This window comes from Thalassophryne amazonica, chromosome 14, assembly GCF_902500255.1.
Source record: "Thalassophryne amazonica chromosome 14, fThaAma1.1, whole genome shotgun sequence".
NCBI classification, from domain to species: Eukaryota; Metazoa; Chordata; class Actinopteri; order Batrachoidiformes; family Batrachoididae; genus Thalassophryne; species Thalassophryne amazonica.
This window is the reverse complement of record NC_047116.1, coordinates 84,447,008-84,462,550: the sequence shown is the minus strand read 5'-3', so window position 1 is coordinate 84,462,550 and position 15,543 is coordinate 84,447,008. Positions and strand designations below refer to the sequence as shown.

General features: G+C 41.2%; 1 protein-coding gene across 1 annotated transcript in view; it reads right to left on the bottom strand.

Moving 5' to 3' along the window:
* The window catches only part of il10rb (interleukin 10 receptor, beta), a 30,309-nt gene that overhangs the window by 8,042 nt on the left and 6,724 nt on the right, over positions 1–15,543 (bottom strand). The window contains 3 exon segments of the mRNA XM_034186966.1: positions 1,546–1,706; positions 4,208–4,392; positions 10,272–10,395. Of these exon segments, the coding sequence (XP_034042857.1) occupies positions 1,546–1,706; positions 4,208–4,392; positions 10,272–10,395 (470 nt within the window).

The window sequence follows — 15,543 nt, the reverse complement described above, 5'->3', positions numbered from 1 at the left end:
CTTGTCCTGGGAATGGCTAACCAATGCTGCCTCTCCCATGGTGGCAATGCTATTTTTTTTTTTATATTTTTCAATCTGTTTAGTGGTTGACCTTCGGGTCCGGTGCAACCTAGTTTTTTTTTTTTTTTAAATTTTACGATATATTGTAACTATAAGCTACAAAAAAACACACAGCATGCTCCTGGGCCTAAAGCTATGGGTGCTGACTAAGGAACAGCACGATCTAAATAGCTGATGATGCAGCTCGGGCTACCAAACTACAGCAGAGTCGACAGTAAGGATTGCTCGCTTGACACTCGGTGAGAAAACTGCTATCTGCGACTAGCGCACCATGGCCCTATTTTGCCCAAGGTGGCAAGTTCATTTTCTGGCCGATTTAGAATGACATCTGGTCAAAAGCCAACATATTTCAGTCATGTTCCCGGAACTGCAGAGTCATCTTTTGATTGGTCAATTAAGGATAAAAGAAACATGGTTCTCTAAATCCATGTGTGTTTTGTCTCACTCTATCTTATGTACATGGGGTCAATGGAGTGAACAAGCAGGCAGCTCTGCGACTGCGTTCAGCACAGAGCATGTTTTCTAACATTAACACACTGATTCACATTAAATATGCAACAGGTCTATTTTATTCACACACACAATCCCAGTCTTTCTGTGAAAGCTTAAAAAATGTATGTCACTCTTCTGTCCTTCAAATATGCACCAACTGTGTTTCTGACAGATGTCATATGTGATGTATCTTTACATGAGTAAAGAAGTTTTCCATGTCTATTTTCTTCTTGCTCACAAGGTTGTGTATGGGCGTAGACCGAAGGGAGAGAGGTTGTAATGGCCAATAGAAATTGCTACATGAAGCCTCGTGGCATGAACAACTCATCTGCAAAATGCGGCAAAACCTCACACGGCAAACTCAAGTTTGCAGTGGACCCCCCCACCCCACAAAAAATAATAATAATAATAAAAAAAATAATCAGCAATAAAACGAGCTGCAATTTTGTAATATACCACATATACAAGCAACACATTGCACTATTACTTAGACAGACCATGTGTCTTTTTCTCTCTTTGAAATTCAGTGTGGTTAAGCATTATGGGCATATTTAGTTGGCAAATGATCTGGTTACATCAGCAAAAGGGCTATTCAAAATAAAAAAAATAAGTCAACCAATATGTGATCATGTTACCCAATAAATATACTGAGTAAAAGTTAATCACATCTCTTACATACCAACATATGACATTGTAAATAAGATGCAGGTTCTTAGTTTTGGAGTTGATCATGTCTGAAAGAATGTGGATGCACTGACCGTCTCAGATTACTTACATACAATCTATCCCAGACACACGGAATAAAGGTACTTTACAATCACTTTGTTTCATCATAAAGTAAATCTCTGTTATGTGTAAAATTAAACACATATACAACTTTATAAAGTCTTGTTATGCAGCAAATTTTACAGAACAGTTCTGGTGCACTGTATCTCTAGAAAGACCCAAAATATGAAAATTCTCTCAAGGGTCATTTGTATCTGTCTGTAGTACCTGCGGGTCTGGAGAAGATTCCCAGTAGATAATACGGTAATACATGGATTCCACATAATTCTTCATGGAGCTGTTGTTGCTGGATAGAGGGTCAGTGATGTTTACTTCCAAATCACTTCCAGCAGGAGCGATGCGTACTTTGTCTGGAGGACCCAAATTAGCTAAAGGGGGGGAGGAGATAAGAGCCGAAACAAGAGACCCACAGTTTTAAGAGAGTAGATTTGGAACTTTCACACAGTTGTCCTAAATGTTATGATAATGGAACAACATTCACTTGATCATGAATTTAGACCACAGAAAGGTAGTCTCCACAGTATCACCACATCACCATTATAAGAACACATTCCAGGACTATAAATAGGGAGGGGTGTTATTTCAAAAATTATGGAAATCTATAAATGTTTGAATGGAATATGGAAATATACACGCATTAAACCATAGCAGGATAAATTTTGGGTCATTTGGTTCCAAAAACCCATATGGACGGAGCCAATGAAGATATCGGGTTCAAAAATATCGACAAAAATGTCATATCGTGAGAACCGCTGCACCTAGAGACTTGAAATTTGGCTCCAAATGTTGCTTGACCCCAAGTTTATATTCAACTTCTATAGTAACAATAAGCCTATCTGGTGTTTTTTTTTTTTTTCTTTTTTTTTTTTTTTTAAGAGAAATTGACAAAAAACCTAATATCAGTACATATGAGGTCTGTTAGAAAAGTATCCGACCTTTTTATTTTTTTAAAAAACCTGATGGATTTGAATCACGTGTGCTTGCATGAGCCAACCTTGAACCTTCGTGCACATGCCTGATTTTTTTCACGCCTGTCGGTTGCGTCATTTGCTTGTAAGCAGCCTTTGTGTGAGGATGGGTGGAGTCTCTCTGCGTTTTTTCTTTGCAAGGAAAATGGCGGAACGACTGGAGCAGCGCGACTGCATCAAATTTTGCTAGAAACTGGGCGACAGCCAGGTGGAAACCATGTGGATTATTCAGATGGCTTTCGGTGATGATCCTCTGGGCATAACACAGATTAAGGAGCAGTACAACCGGTTTAAAGATGTCCGCACAACGGTGGAGAGCGCGCTGCGCTCCAGTCAGCATCAACATGCTGAAATGACCGGATCATTTTCAAAGTGAACTCTGTGGTGATGTGGGACCGTCTTCTGATTATCTGAGAAATTGTGGAAGAGGTGGACATCAGCATTTTTTCGGTACATTCCACTGTGAAAGAAGATTTTGCCATGAAAAGAGTTGCAGCGAAATTCATCGGCACGACGCTGATGGTGCAGCAACAATGCCTCCGTGTTGAAGCCTCACAGGACATGTTGTAACATGTCCAGCTCGTCCACAATTTCTCGGATAGTCACACAACTGAAAAGACACCGAAAGCCGTCTGAATCTTCCGAATGGTGGAAGAGCTGGACATCAGGGCATGTCCTGTGAGACTTCAACACGGAGGCGCTGTTGCTGCGCCATTAGCGTTGTGCCGATGAATTTCGCTGCAACTCTTTTCATGGCAAAATCTTCTGTCATAGTGGAATGTGCCGAAAAAGTGCTGATGTCCACCTCTTCCACAATTTCTCGGACAGTCACACGACGGTCCCACATCACCACAGAGTTCACTTTGGAAATGATCCGGTCATTTCAGCATGTTGATGCCGAACAGAGCGCGGCGTGCTCTCCACCGTTGTGTGGACATCTTTAAACCGGCGTGAAAAAAAAAAATCATGCATGCGCACGAAGGTTCAAGGTTGGCTCATGCAAGCACACGTGATTCAAATCCATCAGGTTTTTGAAAAAAATAAAAAGGTCGGATACTTTTCTAACAGACCTCGTATGTTACGATCAATTGTAACAAACAAAATCTATGTCGTTTTTATTTCAGGAACATCAGCTGAGTATAATCATCACATGTAAAGAATGACATGGCCACAATGAACTAATTATAAGCAACAGAGCGGTTTTCTACGTCAACAGCACATACAACACGCGTTACTTGAAATTTTCAAACGCTCCGTCCATATGGGTTTTTGGAACCAAATGACCCAAAAATTATTTTTATTATTATTATCATCATTATTATTATTTAATTTATTCCATGTATATTTCCATATTCCATGCAAAAATTTATGGACTTCAAAAATTTTGAGATAACACCCCTCCCTACTATAAATAATACTGACATGTTGAGGTATCTTGCAGTGGTGGAGAAAGTACTGAAAAATTGTAGTTAAGTACAAGTACTGTTGCACTGCTTAAATAATACTCATTTCAAGTAAATACAAAGTATTCTTCTCAAAAACTACTCATAAGTACTAGTTATTTTTTAGATTTAGTTTTCGCTCCCATTTTTCATGTGCCTGACTCAAAGCTCTAAAACATTTTGTATATACACAAAAGACCCATTTCACTCAAAGATTGTTCACAAATCTGTCTAAATCTGCATTAATGAGCACTTCTCCTTTACTGAGATAATCCATCCCACCTCACAGGTGTGGCATATCAAGATGCTGATTAGACAGCATGATTATTGCACAGGTGTGCCTTAGGCTGGCCACAATAAAAGGCCACTCAAAAATGTTCAGTTTTATCACACAGCACAATGTCACACATGTCACTTCCCTCCCCACACCAAACTTCCCCGTCAACGGCTTTGTCTCACCATCTCTCTCTGGGCAGAATTCTTTCTCAACCCAGGCGGAGTGATCCTTGTCGACATCTGCACGCACACGAAGCCTGTAGGCATTTTGGTATTTCAATGCTGATGCTGTCAGATCGCAGGATTTTTGCGATGTATTCTCACACAACGTGGCCCATTTATGTTTGGGTCTCTTCACCATGTGGCTCCTGGTTGGGGGGGGGGGGGGGGGGTGTGTGTAAGAGAAACAGGTTTCATACACAAGTTACTGTACAACAGCTGCAGGTACAGTATTAAATGTTGAATGAACTTTTAATGTAGAAGGACAAAAATTCTTAAGTAAAAATCTGTCTCTAATAACGTGGATTTTGCCTTGGGGGCAGGGAGAAGACTTCTTTGAAAAATAAACTGTAATAAATTTTCACAACATTTTTAAATTCATGACAGGTAATAAAGTAACATTTTTAATCGCTTACGGTACTCCTACCAACTACCCAGCCATTGTTTTGTTAACTGGCTTTATTCACATTTACGGACACAAACGAACTGTGGAGCGAGGTGCTTAAGGGCCTGGCACAGTGGCGTATTCGTGGGGTTGCTCATTACAGCGTATCGTCTACGCTGTAATGAGCAGCTCTCCGCCCACTTCACATGGAGTTTTTTCTCAATACGCAGCAGTATGTTGAGGGCTACGCGCGTAGGACGGAAGAAATTAAACCTGTTTAATTTTCTTCGGCGTACAGCACAGCATGGAGCCTTCACGCGAGTACACGCAGCGCTGTGCTACTGTCCGCTATTGTGAGCCCGCCCATGCTGCAACACGGTACTGTGCGCCACTTCACATCTCCCTGTTGTTCTTCTGGTGCTATAAATACTGCAAGATCGTTGCTTCACTTTATCATACTGGACTAATTACATGAGGACTGTCTCACTGTGTCGCATTGTTTCATAAAAGCGCTCTCTCACGCAGTCTCTCTCTTTGTGACAGAGAGCAGTTTTATTTTGAGGAGTCTGAGTGTCCTTAAAATAAAACCGCTCTCTCTCCTCTATCAGACTCCTTAAAATAAAATTAAATAAAAGCGCTCTCTCGCGCGCTCTCCCTCCCTCCCCCCCCTCCTCTCTCTCTGTGTGTGTGTGTCTAATCAGAGCTGTGACTCTTTAAAATAAACGCGCACTCGCATGTCGGTGCGCTCATCAAACACCCTGATCGATCAGTCTGATCAATGCTGAAAAGAGCTGTGACTCTAAAATAAACGCGCACTCACTGCATAAAAAATAATAATAATGGTGAGCCGCACCACACCATGCAGTAGAGAACAGAGCGCACTTCCACAGAGACAGAAAATAGCACTGAAGTGGTGCGGCATGGCACACGCGACTGTGTGCACACATTAAAACGCGAACACACGCAGATGCAAGTATGAACGAACACTGTTAAAGGCTGAGTACGCGCGTATTTAAATGAAACAACGCTACAATAAGCAGCTCTACGAATACGCCACTGTGACAGGCCCTTTAGCTATTTAGCATTGCAGCTCTTCTACTACCGGCAAGCCTCATGCAGACCATGCTGTTCAGCGTTTTCTTTTGTTTTGTTTTATGAGAGATTCTTTTGTTAGGTATGTGTGTGTGCGCGCTGAATAAAAAGTCATTGAATTCAATTCAGTAACAGTGACGCCCGGTGACTAATGTGAGAGCTGTCACAAACACGTCACACCTCAGTTTTTTTTCCTCACAGGATTTGAAATGATAAACAGGTGACTAAATTAATCCAAACAATTGGACAACTGCCGATCAGCGGGTGATTCTTATCCATGAGAAAAGATTATTGCAACTATTCCTAGTTTTGTTGAAATGGGCGAACAAACAGACAGACAAACATATAAACAAACCAACAGACACACCAACAGTGTTGTTGAATGACTTCAACAAGATTAACAAATAGGGCTGCCACAAATGACTATTTTGATAGTCGACGAGTCAACGTTGTTTTTGTGCAAATATTTGCTCATTTTGAAATGGATGCCTGCAACACATTTTAAAAAAGTTTGGGAGGGACAACAAAAGACTGGGAAAGTTGATGAATGCTCAAAGAACACTTAACTGGAAACAGGTGAGTGTCATGATTGGGTATAAAAGGAGCATCCCCAAAAGGCTCAGCTATTCACAAGCAAAGATGGAGTGAGGATCACCACTTTGTGAACAACTGTGTGAAAAAAAAATAGTCCATCAGTTTAAGAACAATGTTTCTCAATGTTCAATTACAAGGAATTTAGGGATTCCATCATCTACAGTCCATAATCTAATCAGAAGATTTAGAGAATCTGTAGAACTTTCAACACGTAAGCGTCAAGGCCGAAAACCATTGAATGCCCATGACCTTTGATCCCTCAGGCGGCACTGCATTAAAAATCAACATCATTGTGTAAAGGATCTTACTGCATGGGCTCAGGAACACTTCAGAAAACCATTGTCAGTTAACACAGTTCATTGCTACATCTACAAGTGCAACTTAAAACTCTACCATGCAACGTGAAAGCCATACATCAACACCATCCAGAAACGCCGCCTTCTCTGGGCCCGAGCTCATTTGAACTGGACAGATGCAAAGTGGAAAAGTGTGCTGTGATCTGATGAGTCCACAATTCATATTGTTTTTGGAAATCATGGACGTTGTGTCTCCAGACAAAAGAGGAAGAAGACCATCCAGATTGTTACCAGCGCAAAGTTCAAAAGCCAGCATCTGTGATGGTATGGGGGTGTGTTAGTGCCCATGGCATGGGCAACTTGCACATCTGTGATGGCACCATCAATGCAGAAAGGTACATCCAGGTTTTGGAGCAACACATGTTGCCATCCAAGCAACGACTTTTTCAGGGACGTTCCTGGTTATTTCAACAAGACAATGCCAAGCCACATTCTGCATGTGTTACAACAGCGTGGCTTCATAGTGAAAGAGTGCGGGTACTAGACTGGCCTGCCTGCAGTCCAGACCTGTTGCCCATTGAAAATGTGTGGCACATTATGAAGCACAAAATATGACAGAGACCCCGGACTGTTGAACAACTGAAGTCGTACATCAAGCAAGAATGGGAAAGAATTCCACCTACAAAGCTTCAACAATTAGTGTCCTCAGTCCCAAACACTTATTGAGTGTTGTTAGAAGAAAAGGTGATGTAACACAGTGGTAAACATGCCACTGTCCCAGCTTTTTTGAAACGTGTTGCAGGCATCCATTTCAAAATGAGCAAATATCTTGTCTTTGTGGGGTATTCAATCGAATATAGGTTGAAAAGGATTTGCAAATCATTGTACAGTGGTCCATCGCTATAACGCGGTTCACCTTTCACGGCCTCGCAGTTTCGCAGATTTTTTTTGTGTAATTTTGCATGCTTTTTTTTTTTTTTAACAGCGTATTGTGTTCTGCGTCCTTATCAGGCGGGCCGGTCGCGGCACCGGTCGGCATCACCACGATTGCTCTCACTGCCTCTGATGCGCTTACTGAGTCTGCGGGCTCGGTAAACACAGTAGTGGGCCACTCACACCGCCCTCCTGTCTGCTGTGCGGAGCTGCGCCAAATCTGGCAACAGGTCCAGAGACTACGCTCGCTGTTTTGATGTGGATGTTGACCGCTACTTCACGGACTTCGCTTATCGTGGGTTATTTTTAGAACGTAACTCCCGCGATAAATGAGGGACCACTGTATTCTGTTTTTATTTACATTTTACACAACATCCCAACTTCAATGGAACTGGGGTTGTAAGTCCACAACAAAAAGAAGCCTTCACACACAAGTCACATGCGCACATGATCATAAATGTGATCATCAGGTGTGGAACGGTCCACTGGTCCATTAGAGAGTCTGTTATCTCCTGAAAATAGTGTCTTCTGAGCTTTTCCAAAACGAGACGTACATCTGTGTGTCCAGGCATGTCTGCAGCAGGACCCAGCAGCTGTGACACAAACAGCAGTGCCATGACACTAAGTTCCAAAATCCGACAGACTGAAAAAGTAAAGAGTTTTATCAGACAGAACTGGTTTGTTTTGCTCTATCTGTTTCTGTGTGGAATGACTCTGTTAGGCTCTGATCTTCGTCACATTCAGAGAAATGCAGAGAACTGCCAAGAATTGGAAATGCATCCGTTTACTCGCTTCGGGAGAGGAATAAAAAGCATCAGAAACCACTAATTATGAGCGCATGTGCACAGAGATTTACAATCATTAGTATTTTGAAGCTGTGCTGCTTACTGGGACGTTAAAATACATGCGACATGTCCTTTAAATAAAATAAAGGACTGGTCGACTACTAAATTAGTTGTTGAAGGTTTCAATAGTCGACGTAGTCGTGACAGCCCTACTAACAAACAAACAAGGGAGAAAATATTGGGCGGAGCTAATAAGTCTTAGATTTCATTTACATCGATCATTACAAAACATTTCCAGTAGGGTACTGTATGGTAAATCTGTCTTATAGGCTTCTGTGGCCATGATCGAAGAAAATGTGCATATGTAGCAGCTTCCTCTGAGTTGTGTTGTGTGTTTGACTCCTCTCACTCTTCCCCCTTGGGCGCAAATGTATGATCTCTGGCATGAGAGGCAGATGCTCTGACCAGTTGGCTAAAACCCGAGCTTTAGCTGTCAGTGGAGTGAGGCCTACTGACTACTACATGCACAGCAACTCCTGCTGGTCTCCGTCACACAAAAATGTTAATGGACTGTATTTATATAGCGCTTTTCCATCTGCATCAGACACTCAAAGCGCTTTTAAAATTATGCCTCATTCACACAGACTGAGTCAGGGTTGCTACCATGCAAGGTGCCCACTACACACCGGGAGCAACTCGGGGATTAAGGACCTTGCCCAAGGGCCCTTAGTGATTTTCTGGTCAGGCTGGGGTTTGAGCCAAAGATCCTCTGGTCTGAAGCCCAATGCTTAACCACTAGACCATCACTTCTCCACATAGTACAGCTTTAGCCTGTTTCACCATCAATTACACAGAATCATGTTGTAGAAGAAAAGAGAAGGATTTTGTTAATAAGAAGACGTGTTTACAGTTTGCCAAAAGGCACACGCAAGACTCTGGCTGAGATTTCATCAGTTTCCTCATTTTTTTAAATCCTTCTCTGCTCCTCTCCACCATGAAGCTGTGACTGACGACGCTACAAGCAAATCTTGCACCATTCACAGTTTCCACAATCACATCCACAGAAACCTGAAACCAAATAGTCATCAAGGGTGATGAGGTGGAGTCCTCCACGAGTCTCCGCCACACACGGTCAGTCCAGACAGATCATCTACAGTGTACCACACTGCTGGTATGTCTTACTGACTGGTAAAAGAAGTCGACATAGTCGGTGACTTGGAAATATTCACATATCAATCCAGTAGACTTGTATAAACAAATATATTAAAAAAATGGCTGTATAAGTGATGGTTTGTATAAAAATATATTTTTTGTCAAATCACTTATGGCATTTGAAAATTCATGCACAAATTATTTTTGTCAATTCTCCTTCAGTTAAGCTAAAAGAAGATACTGTTTTATTTTAACGCCGATGTAGTTGTGTATAGAGACAAAATTACATACAAATGAACAAAACCTGTCACTGTCAAAACACATGAACCTGACTGTATAATCTGCCTTTCTTTGACAAGTGAGCAGATAAAAGACACGCAGTGAAATTACTTCTTTCTTGCATCAATGTTAGAGGATCGTTTTGGTCATAACTGTCAAAGGTGAGGGGAGCACCCAGAGGCTTGATTGCTAACAGCGTCCAACAAATGACGAGTACGTCCCTTTGGCTTCTTGCTTGTTTTCTCTCAGGGTCACCACAACAGATCCGAGGTGGATCTGCATGTTGATCTGGCACAAGTTTTACATTGGATGCCCTTCCTGACAACTCCACATTAGATGGAGAATGGAAACAGGAACCTTCCACACTCAACTGCTGGCCACCACCCCTGCCCTAGTGTTTAAATCAATGACCATGCCAGTAAAAAGGTAAATGGTCCTTTAATGTCCACCTTTTTGTTTTACAACTTCTGATTTTAGTCCAAAAAGTGCTCAATCCAGGCAATGAAACTTACATGATGTATTGTGTTGTAAAAGAAACACTGTGGTTCTCAGCAGCTCTTTGGTCCCAGTCCCACTTCAGTGTGTAGCAGGTGTTCAGTGCGTTCACGTCCACATTCTGCGGTGGAATCACATCAGCTGAAACACAAATAAACATCAACAGTAATCCCACGTTACAGTCCAGCATAAAAAGAAACTGTAACTAACAAGTTTAAAGACACTGGCAGTCAAATAAAAGCCCTCATTTTGTTGACTAATAAGATGAAGGTAAGCTTTTGGAAGTTGGAAGAGAAGTGTTTCAGATTCCTGAAATTTCACAGTTACTATATATAAGAGTTGAATTTTGCTACGTGGGGAAGGCTAATCCAATAATCTGAGCAAAGAAAACATGAAAAGAGAAGCATAACATCAATGCACTATAGCTGGAGCAAATCCAGTGTTCAGTCGTTCTCTGTGCTGACAACATTATGCACAATTCACATCAGGTCATGTTCAGAACCTCGTTTCACATGGAAATACGTGACACCATGGAAACCAACCGCGCTGTCTTACACAACATTTCTGTACAGCTTTAGGAACGCTGTTGACAGCGCACTCATTGAACATACCACATTGAAACGTCAATTCTCTCTTCAAATTACAGTTTAAAATTATTGTGCGTTACATTACTTACTAAAATGTTGAGATGACAAGTCAACAGCAAGCAGTGTAGCAGGAATAGCCTCAGGTAGGGCTTAGCTAACAGTTTTTTTTAAAATTCAAATTAGAACTTTAGACTCTAATTGTGTAATATCACGAGGTCCCACCCAATCCCAATCAGTCTTAGTACTATAAGATATTGCACTTGCAGAGCAAGCACATGAGTGCCAATTCAAGGTACAGTAAATGCTTGACAATTTAACAGCTCAGTCATGCACTGAAGGAGCAAACACACCTTCAGTCCAAGCTGCTTCTTGACATTTTATTTAGTTTTTAAAAAATAGCAAACTTTTATATGTCTCCTCAAATCCATTTAGTGCAGAATTGCAGTAGTACAACTAAGAGTAAAACGCTCACAGCAAGACTGACTGAATGTTTTCATTGTGAAAATATAATCATCATCATATGCAAACCATGTCTTTAAGAAGTCTTCGACAGCGGATTCGTACTCTGAAGCAAAGAAAAACTAACATGTTTTAAAAACTTACTCCCTGATGTTATAACTGACAAGTCATGCAGATTAATGCCATTTTTCTACAATAGATATCAGCCAGTTAAAATGATTCTGAGGGTGACTATAAGCAAAACAACATGCAGATACTTCGATTTCATACTGTCCCTCTATACAACAACAGCAACAAATATAAAAATGAGAGGATTTTACATACACAGAGCCTCCTGGGTATGCAGAACGAATGATATATAAAAGCTGCCAGTCGTAACTGCAAAAGCACCGTGCCGAGCTTAGCTGCATCATGAGAGTTTTGCTTCTTTTTTCTGGCTGCAGGGAGAACATTTCAGTCAGAGCGATTAAAGAGTGATGACACACAGACGGCGGCAGTCACAGACTGTGACCATCTACACTTCAATAGAACTGTTACACAAAGAAAATTTGTGATGGTTTCACATGGGTGGCGTGGTGGATTAGTGGTTAGCACTATTGTAGTGCTGAAACGATTAGTCGACTAACTCGAATAATTCGATTACAAAAACTGTTCAAGGCAAATTCTGTGCCTCGATGCTCAGTTTAACGTTGTAGTACATATGCCAGGCCTGTGTGTTCACACAGAGACCTAGTCCACCAACCTAAAAAAAAACAAACAAACAAACAAAAAAAAACAACTTCAAAATGGTTACATTTTACAAGGTAGGGGAGAAAAAAAGCCACATCCCATAACCATTTCAGCAAAATGTCAAGACTTTGGCTGAGCTCTTGACACCGGGAAAGATCCAAAACTTTTGAAGATGTGAAGAAAAAAAAAAATTAACCAGGAAAACAAAGGGAATACACTAAATTTGACAATCTGTGTTATGGCGCAGTGACATTGTGCCATTGCTTAGGAAGAGCCCTGGACTGTTGATGTTGCTTAAAAACGCTGTGCTTCAAACATTCGTGAGCTGCAGAATTTAGTGGCTGCAGCTTAGCATGGCGGACAAAGAGCTAATTCAGCCAGCACCGTCTTTGCTGAAGGCAAATGTTTGGGCGCATTTTGGATTTTATTATTTGCTACGTAAGAAGGAGCTTGACATGGCATATGCAGTGTGCAAAATCTGCAAAATGAAAGTTAAGTACTTTGGAAACACTTCAAATCCGCAAGCCCACATGCTACGCCATCACCTGGAGCTATAAAAAGCAGAGCAGTGGTATCTGCTGACTACTGACCAGGGCTTCACTAAACTGCCAGCCAACTCCGAACGAGCAAAGCAGATAAGTAAATTTACATCTAGAATCACTTAATTAACCTTGTGAAGCTGCATTTTCTTAAACATAAACATTTTTTAAGTAATAACTATTTCTCAGAGCTCTTTGAATCGAAAATCGAATCTTCACCCCAAGAATCGGAATCGAATCATGAGTTGTTGTACGATTCGCATCCCTACAGGTTATGTAGGTAAATTGGAAACTTTAAATTGACCTCAAGTGTGTGGATGAATTTATTGGTCAATATTTGGCCCTGCAACAAGTATAGTGTCCAGGTTGTATCCTGCCTCTGACCCTATGACTGCTACTGCTGGGAAAGGCTCCAGTCCTCCACGACCCTTGATTAGAGTAAGCAGGAATAGAAAATGAATGAATGGATTGTTTCACAGTTGTTAACAAATAAACATGAATACACGGCATCAAAATATTTCTTTTCTCTGTGGCTGGCTGTGCAAGTCGAGTGCACTGGTAGAGCACCACAAATAAGATTTTTAGGATGGCTGATATCCATAATAAGGAGTTAAAAAAAAGATACAGATATAACGAGAGCAATCGCAAACCTCCACCAGCACTAGGTTCCAATTCCATAAATTTTTACCATGGAAAAAAACTGTCAAGGTCAAAGTCCTGTTAGAAGTGGCTTTTCATAAACTAAATTAGATGTGATCAAATGTCAAGAGTATGTATTTAGTTCATGCACTTGAATCAAAGTTTTTTGTGTTGTCAGGTTTTTTTTTTTTCTCAACTTTTTCAGTTTCTGAATTATTTTTCAGATAATAGGGGAGGTGATGGATGTTCATCAGTGGAAGGAACTGGGAGACTATTCAGGATTGAGGGAAAGATGAATGCAGCAATGTACAGAGACATCCTGGATGAAAACCTGCTCCAGAGTGCTCTTGACCTCAGACTGGGGCGACAGTTCATCTTTGAGCAGGACAATGACCCTAAGCACACAGTCAAGATGTCAAAGGAGTAGCTTCAGGACAATTCTGTGAATGTCCTTGAGTGGCCCAGCCAGAGCCCAGACCTGAATCTGATTGAACATCTCTGGAGAGATCTGAAAATGGCTGTGCAGTGTACACTGATGGTCCCCATCCAACCTGATGGAGCTTGAGAGGTGCTGCAAAGAGGAATGGGCAAAACTGCCCAAAGATAGGTGCACCAAGCTTGTCGCATTATATTCAAGAAGACCTGAGGGTGTAATTGCTGCTAAAGGTGCATTTACAAAGTAGAGAAGCTTGAATCTTCGACTGAACTGGGTTGCTTGACGCAGGGACGTTTCGCTTTGGCCAAGGCCTCAGTGAACCCCATCCTAACCAGGTCCACATAATCACGGGTACACCTCATCAAAAGTCTATAATTGTATATTGTTTTCAGTGAAAGTGAAATTTTCTTGCATGCTACTTCCGTCTTTTCGACCACCTCACATTTTTCTGCTGTACGCACCTCAAACCCAGTGGAAAAGTCAGAAATACTCTAAGTGAGAAAGAAGAACTAACAGATTTTGTGTCGCTTCCTCTTTCATACAGGTGCAACACCTGCACACAGCAACTGGTTACAAATATGCTGCACCATTGACCCAACTCAAATCAGTTTCTGTTCAGGCAAAGCAAACATTGTTAAACAATAGATGAAAGATGCTTTGACTTATAACCTAACTGAATGCAACTTTGAATGAAAGAAACAAACAAACCAGACGAGAGGATGAAAGGCATTCTGGGTGAGGCATGTTTACCATGGCTGCAGAGTGTGTGCGTGTGTGTGTTCCCTTGTTCTCAGTGGTCCACCGATATTTTGATTTTAAATGTTAGAGTATTTCCTTCCTAATTCTTGTTTTTCTTGAATATTTCATTATTCTTGTCACGCACGTACCATTTTCTCAACATGACATTTGGCAACAAGTTGCACCTCCTTCCACATCAAAGCCAACCTCAGACTCGATCTCCATATTGAAACCAGTGTGACTAACATCAGCACATGAACAAAGGATTAAAAACAATCAGTGTGCGGCTCACATAAACTCAAGACTATGCCACCACTGCACAGGTGTGCTGCAAATTAATGGTGTTTTCTTAAAAAAAAAATAAATAAAAAATTAAAAAAAAAAACAAAAACCAAACAAAACTCATTAACTTGGATTAAAATGGATCAGCTGCAGCGCTGATTAATTGTGTATGCATGAAATGACTGCAAATCAATGTTGTCAAATTTGTGTGTCACTTCTCAAATCTGTCTTCAAGGACCACCTGACCTACAAACATTTAGCAGCTTTTACTGCTCTGCCCCAAGATGATTAGAACATTTAGGTGCCATAGAATCATTCTCATGTGAAGGCAAGTCCTGAAAAGACTAAAAATATAACGCAATGCTAAAATACCCTCGACCGGATGAGCATTGGGTTCTTTAGAATTTGCAGTTGTTTAAAATTCTTAAGCTATTGTTTTACGTACAATTTGTACATGTTCAATAAAGCCCCTCAATCAATCAAAAACAATATTTACGATTTAAGACCGAAGGTTGTGCAAATCAAGGAATACGAGGTCTATTAGAAAAGTATCCGACCTTATTTTTTTTCAAAAACCATATGGATTTGAATCACGTGTGATTGTGTCAGACAAGCTTGAACCCTCGTGCGCACGCGTGAGTTTTTCCACGCCTGTCGGTTGCGTCATTCGCCTGTGAGCAGACTGAGTGAGGAGTGGTCCACCCCCTCGGCGAGACTGGCAGCTGGAAACCATTCGAAAAATTTATCTGGCTTTCGGTGAAAATTTTACGGGCTTCACAGAGAATAAGGACTGTTACTACAGCTTTAAGGACGCTCGGCGCGCCGCGCTCCGTGCCGCCATCCAGAGCCACAAACCACCGGATCATTTCTAAACGGATGA